The sequence below is a fragment of the Dunckerocampus dactyliophorus genome, chromosome 12 (assembly GCF_027744805.1).
Source record: "Dunckerocampus dactyliophorus isolate RoL2022-P2 chromosome 12, RoL_Ddac_1.1, whole genome shotgun sequence".
In the NCBI taxonomy this organism is placed as follows: Eukaryota; Metazoa; Chordata; class Actinopteri; order Syngnathiformes; family Syngnathidae; genus Dunckerocampus; species Dunckerocampus dactyliophorus.
The window spans coordinates 17,514,247-17,532,500 of record NC_072830.1 but is presented as its reverse complement, the minus strand read 5'-3'; the positions used below and the strand labels follow the sequence as shown (position 1 = coordinate 17,532,500).

The 18,254-nt window shown below is 41.0% G+C and overlaps 1 protein-coding gene across 2 annotated transcripts in view; it reads right to left on the bottom strand.

Annotated features, from left to right (window-relative positions):
* sik2b (salt-inducible kinase 2b) overlaps positions 1 to 18,254 on the bottom strand; it is a 56,484-nt gene that overhangs the window by 11,735 nt on the left and 26,495 nt on the right. For both annotated transcript variants that reach the window (XM_054793332.1, XM_054793333.1), the window contains exons 4-9: positions 14,423 to 14,584; positions 7,098 to 7,222; positions 6,645 to 6,768; positions 2,528 to 2,754; positions 747 to 899; positions 288 to 446 (exon numbers count right to left, since the gene is read on the bottom strand). In XM_054793332.1, coding sequence (XP_054649307.1) covers positions 288 to 446; positions 747 to 899; positions 2,528 to 2,754; positions 6,645 to 6,768; positions 7,098 to 7,222; positions 14,423 to 14,584 — 950 coding nt within the window. The remainder of the gene's footprint in view (positions 1 to 287; positions 447 to 746; positions 900 to 2,527; positions 2,755 to 6,644; positions 6,769 to 7,097; positions 7,223 to 14,422; positions 14,585 to 18,254) is intronic.

Below are 18,254 nucleotides of genomic sequence, written 5' to 3'. Positions count from 1 at the left end.
GCGTGCACCCGCACACACAGACACCTCTGACTCACAGTGAATGAGCTTATCAAAGCAAATCACTGTCAAAGCGCATCAAGATAATGTTTCTGGACATTCTTTGGCAGGACGATAATGACTATAATAACTGCATTTCCCATAACGGATGCGAGTGGGCCGTCATATGAAGTTAGAGGATGAGCACGCAAAGAAGAACATACACACGCAGGCCTAGAAAGTCTTGCGTGTCCCTGCCACCTCAGCCTGATACTGCTGCTCCTGCTGTGACCATGTGTCTCTGAACCTACTTTGGGCGTGTTGACATCCTCAGCCATGAAACTCTGCTCCAGGGCACAGGCAGGCTGCGCGAAGGTGAACGCATCAGAGGCGGCTTGTGGCACCGCAGGGGAGCGCAGCAGACGGACCCCCTGTGGCAGCAAACCCACCTGGGCCGAACTGCTGGTCGACTGCGGAGAGGGAAGGGGAAAGAAAGTTGTTAGCGAGTCTCCTTTAAATCATCATCATCAGCACGATGACGCAACAAATGGAGCTGCCATGATTTTATGAGACATTTTTAGCCCTGAGAAATTGAGTGGAGGGAAAGGCTAGTGGTCGCTAAGGAAAGAAAATAATGCAAAAGCAAGCGGTAAAGATCTAGCAGAGCAGGTGGAATAAAGAGATGAACTGCTCAGCTCGCTGCTGGATACAAGTATGAATAAGAGCACTTTGATCATTGACACACACATTATTCACAAGCTTTTGGCTACCTTGACGACAGTCTGCTCAGCGATTGTGCTGGGTCGCCGCTGACGGGCGTCCAACCGCTGCTCCACCGGGAAGCTGCAGCGATGGGCCTTGAGACGCTCCACCAGCAGGTAGTAGATGGCAGCAAAGTGGTTGTAGCTTTTGTTCTGCAGAGACTGAAGGAGAAACAAAATCATGAAACATGACTTTACAACCACAAAGTCTTTAAATATTAGGGTTTGATGCAGACATTTATATCATCTATTTGTGAAACAACAGTTTTTTTTCCATCCCATCAAAATCTACAGTATACTCATTGCATTACATGTATTCAATGATGTATTAATTGAAATGGTCATTGCATGAAAGGGTTCAGGTAAATGGTAAGTAGAACATAAGAGCAGAACAGCTCACTTGAAACAGTTTGGTGAATATAAAAATATATGAAGTGTCTTAAACTCAACAGGGGCTGCAGCACTACTAGAGTGTTCATTCTACATGCTCTCAAAAGCATCTGCTGCATTAAAAAAAAAACACACACACACACACACACTTCCACTAACCTCATGTTGGCACAGTAATAACCTGTCATTCACTTTCCCCAGTTGCACAAAAGCTAGAAGCAAAATTCTTTAATTTACAGAACTCTAAAAAAATATTTTTACAAGGCACCGAAACAGGAAATGATCTACAATAGGTGTGTAATTTCTATATTATAACTTACTTTTTATTTGGTACATTAACTATCTACTAATAATTGGCTTTCGGCTTATCTTGTTTGACCTCCTGCCAGGTGGTGCCATTACTTTGAAAGGTTTGTATTTAATTTGAGAGCGTATACAGTAATTATTGATTAACTGTGCCTCAAACAGGAAGTGAACTTGATCATAATGTAGATGGTGTCCCCAAAATAATTTGACATAATTTACCAGGCCAATAATTTTGGCAATACTTGTTGAAATAAGCTAAAATTTTCAATGAGAAACAGATCAAGACTTTATATTTAATGTTATATTTTTGTTCTGTTTTCAGTTACAACCATGCATCATTTTGTATCTTGGAATATGCTCGCACACAGTCACCCAAGACTGTGCAGCCATGCACAGGCAGTGCACATATTGAACACTAATGAAATCGGTCCCATAACAAACTTATGATGTTCAACACCTAAACTATTCAATTTTATTGAGCTAGACTTAGTAGTTTTCAAGAAGCAGGCCGGAAAGTAAACAAATCCTTGTCAGCCGTGTGAAGTACTTCTGCATTGTAAATGAAAACAGTTCTGCAGCCACTTGCAATGTGTGCAAAATGACATTTTCAGGGGTGGTACTAGCAGAGCCTGTATTCAATCACACACGGAGTATGAAGCGGTTAGCAAGGCCAAAAAATGAAAACGCTGCTACGCCAAAGCAACAAACATGGGACTTTCAGGGGAAAGACAAATATCCAAAAGACTGAAAATGTAGTCAAATGTATTGTTTCTGACAACCAGCGCATCTCCGTCATGGATTGAGGGGTTTTGCCGCCTTTTAGAATGTATGGATCCACGTGATGTTCTGCCATCACAACACTACACTGCTGACACTGCCTTATAAGTTGTACGAAAATGTACATGAAAACATGGGATTCATGGGATTTGCAACAATACTAGCAAATTCAAAATTTCATGAAATAAGCTTAATAAAAATGTGTTATTCTGTGTAATTGACTTACTTGCTAAAAATATTATCAATCACCCCTAATTATAACATATTCCAGGGATGCATACAACGTATCTGATTATGCCATATCAGTCTAGCATTACCTCTACAGTCTTGTGCTGGTCGATGCCAAGGCTGTGCATTAAGCGAAGGACTTGCTCACTGTACTCGCCTACACCCGCCTCTCCCTCAGCAGGTGCTGGCTGCTGGTACAGAACGGGCCGCTGCACCGGAACATCTAGCGCCATCCACTTGTGCTCTTTGATCTGGGCAACGGAGAGACGCTTTGAGGGGTCCAGAACCAACATCCTGCGGATAAGATGCTCGCAGTCTGTAGACAGTGGAGAATCAAAGGGGGAAAACAGCCATGAATTATCACATACTTTGCACATTAGATGTCTAAAATTCCACTTTTGAGGCGATAATGCAATTTTTTAATTTCAATTTTCTTCTACTGTCACGTCCAAACAGTGTGTCTACACTCTTCTCAACTTCCCTCCTGACCTCTTGTTAATGGCTAGATGAGATTGACGTCAGACACAGCTGGGTTCTTAACAGGATTACGGTCCCCTGCCTGTGCCTGAAACGCCTCCACAGCATTCCTAGCTGCTGCATGGCACCCGGACCCATACGCACTGCTGCTGTGCTTGAAAAGCATAACAGGTGTCCTTCCCCAAAAAATTAACTATAAGACTATTAGAATCTGTTAACACCATCATTAATATGCCATTAACCGGTGAAAATGTACGTAGATTTGTGGTGGTAGTTTGCATCAGATTTTCTCATGATTGTAAACGCTTATAGTAACAAGCGATGCGTAATTGTGTAAGCTAACCCTTCTGGTCCGGAACTGCTGTACTCAAAAGTGTGGACATTTGGTAAAACATGCACCCCATGCTATTATTTTTCTGACAAATACACTACAAGGCAGTGTTGTTATTAAACCCCAAGTTTGACCCCATAAGTTGGACTGACTTGAACAGTGAGCTTAGACAACTCAAAGCACTCTGCAAAACACCCACTGCAACTCCAGTCAAATCACCATAAAATGTGGTACACACCTTCAGGGGGCTGACGCATGCCTGTGAAATCTGAGCACTAATGGTTGAAAAACATGGCCGACATCTAGCAAAACGTCCTTGTAGGGGTACAGGCGGGACTGAGCAACTAATTGTTCATGAATCACTGATTATTTGACTAATGACAAATGGACAACAATGGGACTCCAGGTACAGGGGCGTCAAACGGCAGATGGCTATGTGGAGATGTTGCAGGGGGCAGCCCTCATGACTTAAGGTCCTTGTCTGTGTGGTAATGACTGGCTTTTCAACAGGTCAACGTTGCAGTTCAGAATGCCAGCCTGACAAAGGACTTCTTTCACAGGAATAATGTCACTCTTTTGGACCATCCTGTGTGTTCCCCTGATCTAAATCCAATTAAGAACATTTGGGGATGGATGGCAAGGCAAGTTTACAAAAATGGACATCAGTTCCAGACAGTGGATGCCCTCTGTGAAGCCATCTTCACCACCTGGAGCAACATTCCCAGAAACACTGCCTCCTAGAAACACTGGCATCAACCATGCTTAAAGCAATTTTTGAGGCGATTAACAAGAATGTTGCAGCTACTCATTACTGAGTCCTTTTTTGAACATTTAATTTCTATTTTAGAGGGATTCTGGGTTTTTTAAGCTATGGTCTTAAACTTTTGATCAGCTTATGAACAGCATATTTCACTTTAATTCTTGTTTGCATTAAATTGCAGACTCAAAAAATAAAAATCTCACTCCCATATTTTTTTTTTGCATTTTAAAGCTCTACTTAGAACCTCCTTAAGATTCAAATGTAAGGTCAAAATGTAAATGTGCAACCATGAGGCCAAAAACATCACATTCCAATAATTAAAACTAAAAAACTAAACTACTAAATTACATTACATTACATCATTACACTAAATTACAAACTAAATTACATTTTAGTATTTAGTATTTCATGTATTTGGCAGGTTTCTTCATATAAATTTACTGAGAAAATAAACTGAGAAGGCACATTTTCACACGTTTACGACCACAACCAGGATGAGACTCCACTGCATTTGCCTCACGCTGTTACATCTGAGCTGAGCAGTGACTTTGACTCCAAGTTAGGTTAAAGGGAGCTGTGCTCGTTGCCACAGCTGTGTTTATAGTAACAATCGAAGATGAATATGTTTCTCCGAAAGGTCCAACCGCCCAGGGAAAGTTGTGGACTATGTCAGGGGCGACACTGCTGGAGCTGGCTGGCTGACTGATTGACACACTGGTCTTAGCCAGGACATTACACCACCATGACTCAACCACAGAAGCATCCCAGTTAACATTCGCAGCCATCAAGAGGTGTACCGTTGCAGCAAGTCAAGGAGAATAGCACTGTACTCTAAGCTCCTCCAATACGACTTGGCCTTTGGAACACATCTGTCAACCCTCCTGGTACTGCAGGTGACAATGTTGACGGTATCTGTGTTTGAGCTACCGCAATCTGCAAGGTTTTGTACTGGAAATGTTGACAGACAGGCTTAGGAGTCATGAGTTCCAACATATCTTGTTGTTTGATAGATGCTTGTCTATATCCCAACCTCATCAAAACTTAGCCCAGGGGCTCTGACATCTCTCCTTGCATGCCTGCATGTGTCTGCTCTGGTTGGATGAGGGATTATAAATCAGAATAATAAATTTAAAACAAAAGACAGAGAAATAAAACACTGATAATGAAGTGGCCATTAACCACCAAGCCTTTTTCGGACTGTGACTAATGAGTATTTTCTCTGTCAACAAGGGCCTTGTTTCCTTGATTTGAAGAAGATTACGGGAGATTATCTCAAAGAAGAATAAACATGAAGTCACACAGCTGTAAAGAAGCCAGAAAAAAAGATTTAAAATGGAATGCAATCCTTGTGTGTGATGTTTTTGTCCCTGAGGTTAAAAAAACAAAATAATGTATGTGTAAATGAAATAAAACCAAATAAAAACATCAATTGTTGCTTTATTTTAAGGCAAAACATAACAAAAAAAAACATAAAAACATAATTCCCAGCTCACATCTTTATTGATTTCCCAAATCTAACACGCTTTGATATTAAGAAAATCTGCACCTACTGTATATGACCAAACAGAGCCTGAATGATTAAGTTTTTTGCAAACAGATTAATGAAGAACACTTTTTTTACTTATTATTTGCAGCCCATGACATTTAATGATACTTTGGCTTGCAGTTTCTGATGCATTTCAGCCACAAATGTCTTGCAGAAGGAGAAAATAGAAACCCGGTGTTGGGTTTGATGTTTTCCCTGGATAACATGACTCATGTGTCCCCTGCGTTGTGCCAACATCCAGCTGCAGGAATATAGAGAATGGTGGCAGACCGTGTGCACAGTGATGAGATGTTCAAGTGAACGTTAACTGGGCTGTGCCAGGCTGTGTCGCACTATTACTGGCTGGCTGGTGAGATGAGCAACAGGAGAGAAAGCAACTGTTTCAGGGGGGAAGCAAAGAGCACACCCTGTTCTTATTACTCAGGGACAGCCAGTGTGGCTGCAACACTAACACTGTACTCCAATAACTAGCTCCCCTCACATGTTAAATGTTTCATAAAACAAAAAAAACACTATTTTGAGTTATGCACATGCTACAAAAATTAATACCACAGTAGAAGTATTAAAACAAAGCCACACAAATTCCATCTGGGTTATACTGGTGGCAAACAAGCAACCAACATGCAAACTCATATGAAAACATGACTGTTGGCAGTGGTAAAAATAAGGTGCTACATATTGTAGGTGCTTCAGGAGGACAGGAGAAGGTCTCACATACAGACAGACAGACATGGCAGGCACACATACAGGCGAACGTCTGGAGGGCCTCGCTGGCTCATCCTCAGGTTACATAAACAGCTCCAGCTCTGGACCTAATCGGTTGCCAGCTAGCTAGCACGACCACTAACAGCGGGACTGCTCTGACACAGTTAGCAGCAGCACGCAGACACACATTACTGGAGAAAAATGCTTTCTGCCACTGTGCACCCTTCAAACGATCCACCCCATTAACAAAACGACCCCTTGAGTGGTTACAACCACATAAATCAACATTCAACAATGCGGTGAGCCAAGTAGGAAGGTCCCACGGGCAGCAATGTTCTGTATTCAGGGAGTTTTTAATGCAGTTTTTGTCTAAAGTAGATTCTGTACCTTCGGTCATGAAGTAGGGGATGCGGAACCTTCCTTCCAGGACTCGTTGTCGGAGCACAGGCAAAGTGGGTCCATCGAAGGGCAAGGCACCACACACCAATACATACAGCACCACCCCCATACTCTGGAAGCACCCAAAAGACAGATACAGCAAATAAGAAGGTGATTACTTCAAAAGAGTGCAAAAATACATGCTGCATTGAATGCGTAAATTGGAGTGAGACATTGGAGGGCCTCCTGTATTCACGCCTCAGAATGTGGCTGTTTATTCAAGAGGAGCAAGAAAAAGTGTCACAGCAGCAAAGTGGCTACTGTGGAGTATACAGTAATACTGTTGCATCCTGTCCTAAAGCATTGTTTTTACCAATGTAAAAAAAAATCCTAATTGGTAAATATAATGCAGTGGAAAAAGGCCATTCATAGCCAAACAACTTGCTTAAGCACTCGTCTTACCCAGATGTCCAGCTGAGGGCCCTCATACTGTTGGCCCTCAAAGACCTCAGGAGCAGCGTAGGGTGGGCTTCCACACCATGTGGCCAGAGGCTCGCCAGGCTGGAAGAAGTTGCCAAATCCAAAGTCTGCAAAAGACAAAATGAAAGGATAATCTAATCAATTAGAATGAACACAACAGACAATACAGCTAAATACAATGCAGCTGTGTGCAAAATTATTAGGCAAGTCAGTATTTTCACCGTCATTTTTATGCATATTTTCCGACCCTAAGCTGAATTAACTTGAATGCCTATTGGGTTTAAGAATACCAGGTGATGTGATGTGTGTACTGAGGGAGGGTGTGGCTTTAGGAGATCAGCACGCTTTCTTAAATGTGCACAATTATTAGACAGCTTCTTTTCCTCTAGCAAAATGGGCCCGAAAAAAGATTTAACAGATTCTGAAAAGTCAAGAACTGTAAAAACATCTTTCACAGGGATGCAGCACTCTTGAAATTGCAGAAATTGCCAAGATATTAGGACGTGACCACAAAGCCATTAAATGTTTTGTTGCAAGTGCACAAAAGAGTCTCAAGAAATGTGTTGAGAGAAAAACATGCAAATGAACTGCCAAATATTTGAGACAAATCAAACGTGAAGATCCCAGGAACTGATTATCCTCCAGTGCTGTAGATGGTGTTCAGTGCTCAGAGACATGGCCATGGTAAGAAAGGCTGAAACCTGACCACCACTGAATAAGACACACAAGTTGAAAGGTCTATGACTTGGCCAAGAAATATCTGAAGACAGATTTTTCAAAGGTTTTATGGACTGATGGGAAGAGACTAACTCTTGATGGACCAAAGGGACGGGCCTGTGGCAGCATCAGCAATGGGCAGAGAGCTCCACTCCAACTCAGACGCCAGCAAGGTAGAGGTGGGGGTACTGGAATTATTAAAAGATGAGCTTGTTGGGCCTTTCCAGGTTGAAGATGGACTCAGACTCCATTCACAAAACTACTGCCACTTTTTTCACACAGTGGAAAAAGGAAAAAGTGTGCATCTTTCAAGAAGACCAAGGTTTTTACGCTGGACAATGCTCAGTCTCACGGATCCAAGTACTCCACTGCATGGCTAGCTAGTAATGGTCTTAACAAAATAATGACATGACTGCCTTGCTCACCTGAAACCCTATTGAGTACTTGTGGGCACTTAAACGTAAGATTTACAATGAAGCATATTTTTGTTTTTCTTTGAGTTGCCTCATAATTCTGCAAACTAACAGTTGCCCAATAATTGTGCACACAGAGATATTCTCAACAAAAGCCAAAACCCCACTTTCACTTCCTTAAATATTTAAGTTTGAGTTTTATTAACATTTTGGATTGACCAAGAGCACTGCTATTGTTAAATAATAAAACTAATAACCAATAACGCAAATTGCCTAATAATTCTGCACAAATTGTACAAATTCATATGAAGAACATACATAAGAGCCTATGGTGGCCTACAAGCTATGTTCCACATATCTAAAAGGACCAACCCCCTGCAACATCTCCATAGAGTCTGTGGGTTTTGCAAAATGTCATATGCAATCCACATACTTGTATGGTGAACAAATGGGCCCCCTGTATGAGGTCATCTCCCCGGCTCAGGATTCACATGAGCTCATCAAAGGCTGTGCACTGACTGGTTGCAGAGCAGTGATGTGTGGTGAGGTTCATGACTGGTGAGGCACTGACTGTTTTGCATTTTTAAAGTTTTTGGGTAATACAGGTTGCTAATTAAGAGAATAACGGGAAAGAGAATAATTAACTTTTGATTAAGAATGTTTTCAAATACTTTGTCCCATTTATTTTATTTTTTATTAACTTTAAAACCTTTGTGTTCTTACCTTATATCTGTATATGAAGTACATACAGCCTATTCTTATCCAGGAAAAGCTCTGCTACTTTGTCGTAAAATTCTGATCACCTCCTGGTGGGCTTGAGTATATAATCTTCCATTTTGACAGTCAAATTCATTCAGCAGAGCATTAAAAAAACCTTGCATTTGATTTGTTGCTCTCCAACTGTCAAAAAAAAAAAAGCTGGCTGTTCATCTCTATGGAAGAACAGCAGTGACAAGCACCAGCCCACGCAGACCTGATCAGGAAATGTGCAAATTCAGCAATTTTACTTACTTACTAATGTTAAAAATGATTGGACATCTATAAAATACATCTAGAATACAGTTAAATGGACAGATATTCATATTTATTTTATGTTACTATTATTATTTTTTTTCATCATGACTGCATCCCCTGACTGCACACCACTGCTGCAAAGCAGATGCAAGTCAGATTTTATCTTCAAAAGGCCAAGACACCAGTGGAGACGACACATACACACACCTAAGTCTACCTTTTATCAAAGTTCAGTCTGCAGTAGTAGCCACCAAATCATTAAATGATACTCTCTCCTGTGGACTGAAATGTGTTCTTATTAATAAAAGACACCACACCTTATCGGCAAGGTGTGGTCACTCTGGTGTGATGCCCCTTTTTTCCGCTCTCTTTTATCCTGAACTTGTGATGAGCACTTGCTTAAGATCCTGATAGCCAAAGGGCTAAACAACAGGAAATTAGGAAAAAGTAACAAGCCAAAGGTCAGGAAAACAGACATGATTTTGTTTGCCTTCTGCAATCCTGTGATGAAGCGGGTATCACCAGTTAACCGGAGCAGACAATGGTGCTCACTTAACCCACCACCCTCCTGCTTTTTTCCATCATTTGACGCAGTTACGTAAAGAGAAAAAAAAAAGCAAAACGAATAAACGCTGCTCGTTTAAAAAGTCTGTCTTACATAATGGCACTGAAGGTGATGTCAGCCCATGCGTGCACACACACACACACACAATGTGCATGGTGAGGGCAAGAGATCTCATGAATTCCACAATTACTTTTATTGTGATGCTATTCACCACCAAGACTATTCACAATTAATAACAACTTCAACACAACCATTGAATTGTACGAACTTGCATAATTCATTCCCCAAACCACCCATACTAACCACTGAATGGCTACATGGATTCGTTCTTAGAGTCCAGTGTGTCAACTGCAATCTACTGAACATTAAATGAAGGTGACGGAGGCCAATTAAAGTCTTTACTTCCATTAAAAAACATAAAAATGGCTGTATGCACATTCATCATGACAGCCAATTGTGCAATTGTGCATATGTAAGCAGGTTTCAATATGCTTCCATGCAGGTATCGCAGCATCAGGTGCAAGTGCAAGTGAAGAGGAAGGTGTAGCGTTGTGCCACACTCAAGGTTTACCAAGTGTGTCGCTGTGTAATGCTGCTGTGTAGGTGAGATGTGGCATGCAGGTAAGAGCGTTTTGGTCTGTGTTGTGTTTTGACAAGTGAATTTTTTGCTTCAGAAGCTGTGACCCACTTTGTGGAGCAGCAGCCCATTTGACGTCAAAAAGCTGCCGCACGCTACAGGCTAGCTGCACTATGCGTGTCTCACACGCAAACAAACACGCGCACACACACACACACACACACACCCACGCACACACCCAAAAGGACATGCGGGCACATACACACACAAACAACACGGTTAGCACAATATTAGCTTATACATGGCTCTCTTAAGCTTGTGCGTGGACAGACCCCAACATTCTACAGGAGGAAGCCATAATAGCTGAAGAAACAAACATCAATGCACCGTCTACCACTTTGGACCTGAATCCATACGTTGCAGAATTTTTCTAAAACTTCAAAGTGGGCAGTTCAATTTGGTTCGGTATGGTAAATTTTTTTGTATTTCCTTTATAAAGCATCTAAAATGACCAAAACTGTCCCACTGTTCTACACCAAAATGAACTGAGCTAAACTGCTGGGTGGAAACAAGGATTCTACAACCTGAGCAACACAATGTTATGTGTCGTGTATGTTGAGTAATTTTCGGTGGATAGTAGATGTACACTGACTCCAAAGTCCTTGAGAAGACATAATAAAATGGTTGCTACAGTATAATGTGAGAGGTGTACAGTTGTCCAAAGGTCTCTTGTTTATTGCGGTTAATTGGTTCCTGACCGGATCGCGATAAGCAAATTTCTGTGAAGTAGGATTCAATATTAATAAATTGATTTTTTTTGTAATTAGAGTGTAGAAAACCTGTTTAAGACTTTCTAAATACAATTTTTACCATTATTAGAGCCTGTAGACATGAAATAACACAACTATAGTTACCTTTACACTATTATTCTTTGTTTACAACACATTGCTGAACTGTAATGTGCAGAGACACAAGCGACGGCTGCCCCCTTAAACATAGCATGCTAGCTTTCGCCTGCTGACATGTAGACACGCCTGCAGAAGGATGGTTGAGTCATGTGTCAGCCATGATGACTCATCTCGAGCTTCTGTTGCACATGATGCACCAAAGTGGTACTGTGCCCAGACCGAAGAACAACAGAGGTCTCTGTTGAACAACTTGGTGCTGATCCAAATTGGGATTTTTCGGCCTTGGTGGAGGTCAGAGTGCAAATTGAATTTTGAAAAAAAAGGTATTTACCTATATCCTTCAGTCTGCAGGTAAAAAGGCTGTTTGAGGTGGAAACATGAAGGGCAGCCCCCCCGTTGACTCCGATACCCACTTTCGTCTGCACCCTCCACAAGTCTGACCTTTTATAACTGACCGCTAGCTGAATGAGCTTCAAACTGCCAACCCAAAAGCAGTCTAGAGACAGGGGAGGTGGTAGTGAACAGCAGGGAAGATCTTAGGTGAGATGCATTGACAAAACATCAAGAAAACTTGAATAGTAAACACAACAGACAACACAGGAAGCTAGGGTCACATTTTACACAAAATACAACATTAAAACTACACTCCATTCTCTATTCATCATGTCCCTCGTTTGTCTAAGTGCATTATGGGTAAAAAACACATAGCGTACTATGCTGCTCATGTCCTCCCCAGAGACTTTTCCCTTCTTAATCACTAGCCAAGTAATGTTCTGTTCATTGTTTTCCCGCTTCAAAGCTAATCTGCGGTGTGGATAATTGGCTGTGAGTCAAAAGTGCCTGTTTAAATTGGGGTAATAACATCTCCAGGTTGTAATCTTGGACCCTTCTGAGAAACAGATGAGCAGACGCACAAAATACATGTAATTGTGCCAGTCAAATGGCTCTCTGACAGAAATATGCTTCAGTCAAATTTGACCTTTTCTGCAGAGAACATCGAGGGGATGACAACAAACTGTAATTTGATGTCCTCAAAGTGTTTTGTTCCTTTAGTGTTGGTAAAACAACAGTAAAGCCCTGAATGCTTCAGCAGCAACACAAATTACAACCTCCAAAATGACCGTTAAAATTAATCAGCAGCTCCTTACATAGATTAACAAAAACTAAACACTTTAGGGCAGAACTGTGGTGTTAATACAGGCTTCAGCACCAAGGTATATGTTACTAACTGCAAGAGGGTGCATGCGCCACCCATCATCATCCTTTCTGCATTTTGTGTTCAGTTGCGTTGTCATTGACTAATATTTTAATTTGTTTGATGATCTGTAACATTTTAGTGTGACAAACATGCACAAAAAAAAGCAATCAGGAAGGCAATCACACCACTGTACGGTAAATTCCGGTGTATAACCCACTACTTTTTTCTTAAATTTTGAACCCTGTGGGTCATACAGAGGTGCGGCTAATGTATGGCTAAATTCTAATCTTGTGGCATCTCCTTCACTTCAGAAGTATTACTAATTGTTTAAATACTGTGCCACTCGCAAGTCAGTGAGGAAACGGTAGGTCTTTCTTTGGCAGGAGCCAATCACAAGCTATCAATGCACTCACAATGAGCTTGTCAACCCATTGGAAAAGGCGGGAGGTCAGTATATATCACAGTATAACAATATAACAGCATGACTCACGGTGTCATCTTACACTAACACTAAACTCATCACACAGCATATACCAATAAGAGTTAAAAATGGAAAAAAAAAAACTTTTAAAGTTTTCCCATAATGCAATGCGCCTGAGCAACATATTCATTGCGGCGCTGCAATTACATCAGCCTCCTTCTGGGCTCTGGGCACTTCTGGCGCCCCCGGTGGACAGAGACAGCATTGTAGCGCCTTCCACCATTTTCTATGCTGCTTGTCCTGCAATTAAATGCTTTGTTCTAACAAAATGCATTCTGGGAAAACATTAAAATGTTGGAGGGGGGGTTATTTAAAACTTGCATTGGTATATGTTTATATATTTTTTAGGTATACCTTTTGAGTGTTAAGTTGCTGTGTGATGAGTTTAGTGTTATATGTAAGCTCTAAATTTAGTGGGTGCAGCTTATACACCGGTGCGGCTTATACACCAGAATTTACGGTATACATAAATATGTACACATACACACACACACACACACACACACACACACACACACACACTTTTTCTGCCGTTTGATGGTTATTGCGCTGCAGTCGGCACCAGTAAGGGCCTTAATTTGGGTCGAAGACAGCCGTGTGTCTTGATGGACAGTCAATTGGATCCTCCGGCTCAGCGCAGGTGTGATTTTTTGGGTCTACCACTTGACTTATTTGTTCCATGATGCTCAGGATCTTTCAAAAAATGTAGAATGACCATCTTACTGTGCCCAACCTCAGCAGCAATGGCACGCTGCGAGAGGCCTTGCTTATGCTGCTCGACAATCCAACCACGTTCAAAAAGAGAAAGCTTATTAGCTTTAGCCATCAGGAGGGCATGACAGTGTGAATGCCTGACAGAAAATGAACATTTTGAGCAGATCTTGGCTTTTATAGCCTATGGTCTTTTGACTTTTGACCAGGTGGTAAACAACCCATTTAATTTTTTTGGTTTTGTTTAAATTACAACAAGCTCCAATTTTTTTTGTCTCACTCCCGCTTCTTGTTTTTGCATATTGTAGCTCTACTTAAAACGTCATTAAGATCCAAATGTGCAAAATGCTAATTCTAGCAATTTTTCAACTGGTCTTAACATTTTGATCAGGAATGTACACATATATATATATATACACACACACACACACACATATATTTACTATATATAGGCTTAAAAAGTCTTATAGTAGTCGTATAGTCTTTAAAAGAGCGCCTTCAGATTCTTCCTGAGAACGTCAAACGTTTGTCGTGGCCTCCGCAACCTCCAACCACTTCCCAACAAGAAAGTGCAAATGGTTAAAGCAAGTACTTAAGACATTTCTGACCTACGACAGCAGTGACGACAGCAGCAGGCAATACATCAAAACTGAAGAATCCAGTGCAGACGTCCTATATTTCTCACCCACCAGCGAGAATAATGGTCTTTTTCTGCGGTTGTACCTGCAATTTTGATGTTCATGTGGCCATCCAGCAGTAGATTCTCGGCTTTCAAGTCCCGGTGAACAATGTTGCGGTTGTGACAGTATTCCACTGCTGACAGAATCTGCCAGAACTTCCTCCTGGCCTCCACCTCGCTGAGAGGGCCATGCTTTGCCAAGTAGTCTGTAGTCGGGTAGATTTGAGAGAGACAGAATTATATTAAAGCCTTACAAACACAACCCAAGGTATTTGATCTAACATTCCACCAAGTGTTGAAGGATCATTTATTTTTTATGAAGGGCAGGTGTGCTGTTATAGCTCTTCTCCATCACAGCGTGCTTTGTACAGTCAGAGGATTCTGAGGATTTTTTTTTAGAGCCCCCCCTTCCATCACAGCTGGAGGAGGAAGGTAAGGTCTAGATTTTAGTGAAGTTTTAGCTCTTTTATCTAGTTGGTAGTCTGTGAAGTGAGGCGGCTGTGCAAACAAAATCTAGTGCGAGCTTTAAATTGCCAGATTACATTTTTCATAAATGTGTCCAATTCTGAAGATACAGTATACTATTTTTGGAGCACCACGAGCTCTGGTAAATGTGATGTTTGTTGCAGTGAGCAGCAGGGTTCTTGTTCACACATCGTTTGCTTGGCTTCCATTCACACTCTGTGGCAAACAAGATAGGGCACCATGTTGGCTTTCCTTTCAACTCAACAAAACGGGAAACCACAACACACCGACGTGGGTGACAAAAACACTAAAGAAATAACAAATGAAGATGTAAACTTAAGAACAATTCATGCAGCATGGACAAAATATACAGGCATGGCTAACTGTGAGTTTGAAAGAGGTTTACTGTAGGCCCTTATGAAATCCGTTTTGATTGTTGAATGATTTTTTTCCTCAAATTCATTTTTTTCCATTTTTATTTTTTAGAATACGTTTTTGAACTTTTACACTTAAAACACAACACAGTGAAACAACACAACACAACACAACACAGTGAAAACACACTCACACAGCCTAAGTCGCACACACACAGCCGCACTAGCATACTGTGCTAAACCAAGCTTACCCCGCTAGCTTCCAGTCAAGTGCCGTAAAAGATGAATTTCAATGTTTTTTCGCCAACTTTCACCTTTTAGGTCGCAGAGGGGGCGTGTTAATTTTTTGAGGAGATTCTGCCACCATTGAGTGGTCCACCGGAAAAATATTTGCCCACACAAACATTCCTTCTCCTCACAATGAAAGCATTTCATTCATATTATGTCAATTTCCACAACATTCCACATTTAACAGTATATATTGTTTTTATTCGCCAATTAACATATTCAACACAGAAAGTCAGTAAACTATCAGTAATTGCTCAGACATGGAGAATGGTAAGACTAATAAAATAAGCTCTGCTTCTTTTGACTCCTTTTCAGACATGTTGAATTGTGCAAGTGTGATGTGATGTGATGTGATGTGCATTTTAAGTTTGAAATAAAATAAACCCTTACAACTTACCATATATATTAGCAACAAAATCTTAATACAAAAAAGCCTTGGTCGTGACGTCCTGAATAGGTTAACTCCAGTAAGTCAGACACATATTTCCTGCGAGCTAGCAACATGTGACATGTGAGTGACAACCAAAATATCTCAACAACCAGATGACAAATAAAAGCATAAAAATCAAACGTCTCATTGCCTTAACACAGCAGCTACATAGCCACAGTGGGATCTGAAGGCATCAACTGATGAAATGTCTGGAGAAAAAAAAAAAACAACGATGCTGATTAGATAGTAACTGGCACATTCCATAGGGGACGCCATTCAGTGACCAGAGCATCTCGCATGCGTTCATGCAATGCTGCTAATCAAAAGAAACACCAGAGAGGGGAATGTGTCGACGAGGTCCAAGAGAACTTCCGAGTCTCCATCGGAACGTTTATCCTTCATGCTCTTTTTATGCTACAAACTCAACGGTCACTTGAAGGCTTCATTCCAGCACTGGTTAGACTGACTGTAGGCATTCAGCACTCAGTCACGCCACTAAAGGTTGAGATTAGTTCAACTCCGCCCACTTTTCCAATCATTGCTCTTTGCCGCTGCATTTCATTTACATTCCATTGTCTCCTGTCACAGCTCTACTCCTGAATGAATACAGCGTCAGAGGATTCAGATATCAGTCTTTGGATGGCTCAAGCACATCTAAAGGCAGTATCATTCAGTCATAGCTGGACTCCTTCTCTACTCTCATATGAAGTACAAAGTTTTTTTTCGGAGACTGACAAGCACATGTCTGTACACCGTAAACAAGTTTGGTTCAAAAAACATGGCCACCAACAAGCAAAAAGTCTTTTCAGGGGCATAACTTTTTCAATTCTAATAATAATAATAATAGTAATTGATTGGATTCATATAGCGCCCGTCTAGACATTCAAAGTGCTGAGAACCCATTATTCATTCACTCTACAGCCACGCACTGGTGCTAATATACATTTGTAGCCACAGCGACTACTACTAACTACTTTGTAAATATTGGACCAAAAATGGAAGAAGAGATTCCAAAATTCTGGTCAGAGGGGGAATGGAATGAAACTATTGACTGGAATCCTAATTCCATGTTCCTTATTGATGTGACAAAAAAGGAAATAATTGATATTGTTAACAAATGTAAAGCAAAAACATAAACTGATTGTAACGGTATTGAAATGGAAAAGATAAAAAAGGTCATTAACGAGATAGAACCGCTGACGTACATCAGTAACTTATCATTCCAGACTGGTAAATTTCAAAAACAAAATTAAAATAGTTAAAGTAGTTCAAATTTTAAAAAACGGACCAAACATCAATTTACAAACTTCATTGCCTTTTCTAACATTCCACACTACTAAACAAGTAACAAAAGTATGTGTGGTTTGTGCTAATATTGGATCGATATTGGTATCAGCCAATATTCAAGGCTGCAATATCAGAATTGTATCAAAGGTGAAAAAGTTGTATTGGGACATCCTTAAAACATTTATTCACATTTATACATTATTATGTGGACTGCACTGACAAAAGTCACATACCACTTGTGTAATGATTATAAACTTTGAGGACATCTGCAATGTATTTGGTGTTTACAAAGCATTTTGAGCACAACTTATAGGGGGCGCCACAAATGTCATTTACCGTCAAAATTAGGACAACCTTGTGTTTCATAAGCACGAAATGGTTACCTTTGTTCTTTTACAAGGCAATTTTTTCTGCTTCCTACTGACAGGCATTGTCCAAGTACATTTACAATCAACATTACTAGCCTTAAAATTAACCACTGACCCCTTAAGAGCTTTTGCTTCCAACTGAGCAGACATATTTGGTCCCAGCTGAACAAGCCATCCTTAATTAACTGGCCTTAGTCTAAAATGTGTGCCCAAACAGAGCCAAAGTCAAGGCGAGATGAGTAATCCATTGATGTGAGTGATTTTGGCTGAGGCAACGATTTGGACACAGCGAGGCATGCAGAAATGCTTCCTGGGAAAGTGAACAGAACAAGCATGAATCATGGTATTAGGGAACAGATCAACAGTCACTATGCTGTGCCAGAGAGCTGGATGAGGAGTTGAGTCTCTTAACAGCTGCTCAGGTTTTAGATGGAACAAACAGCGTGTCTACAAGATGGCTTGTTGGATAGAACGCACTGCAGGGGGGGGCGAGAGGAGAGAGGACAGAGAGTTTGCGGGTGTGGAGGACAAGGGGGCAAACACACTCACGTCTTTTTCCACATCAGTAACCGATAGCCGAGCCATTGCAATGCAGCAACCACATTAAAGTCACATCTATGTGCGTGCTGAGAGATGGCGGTGCTGATTCCATTCCAAAGCACTA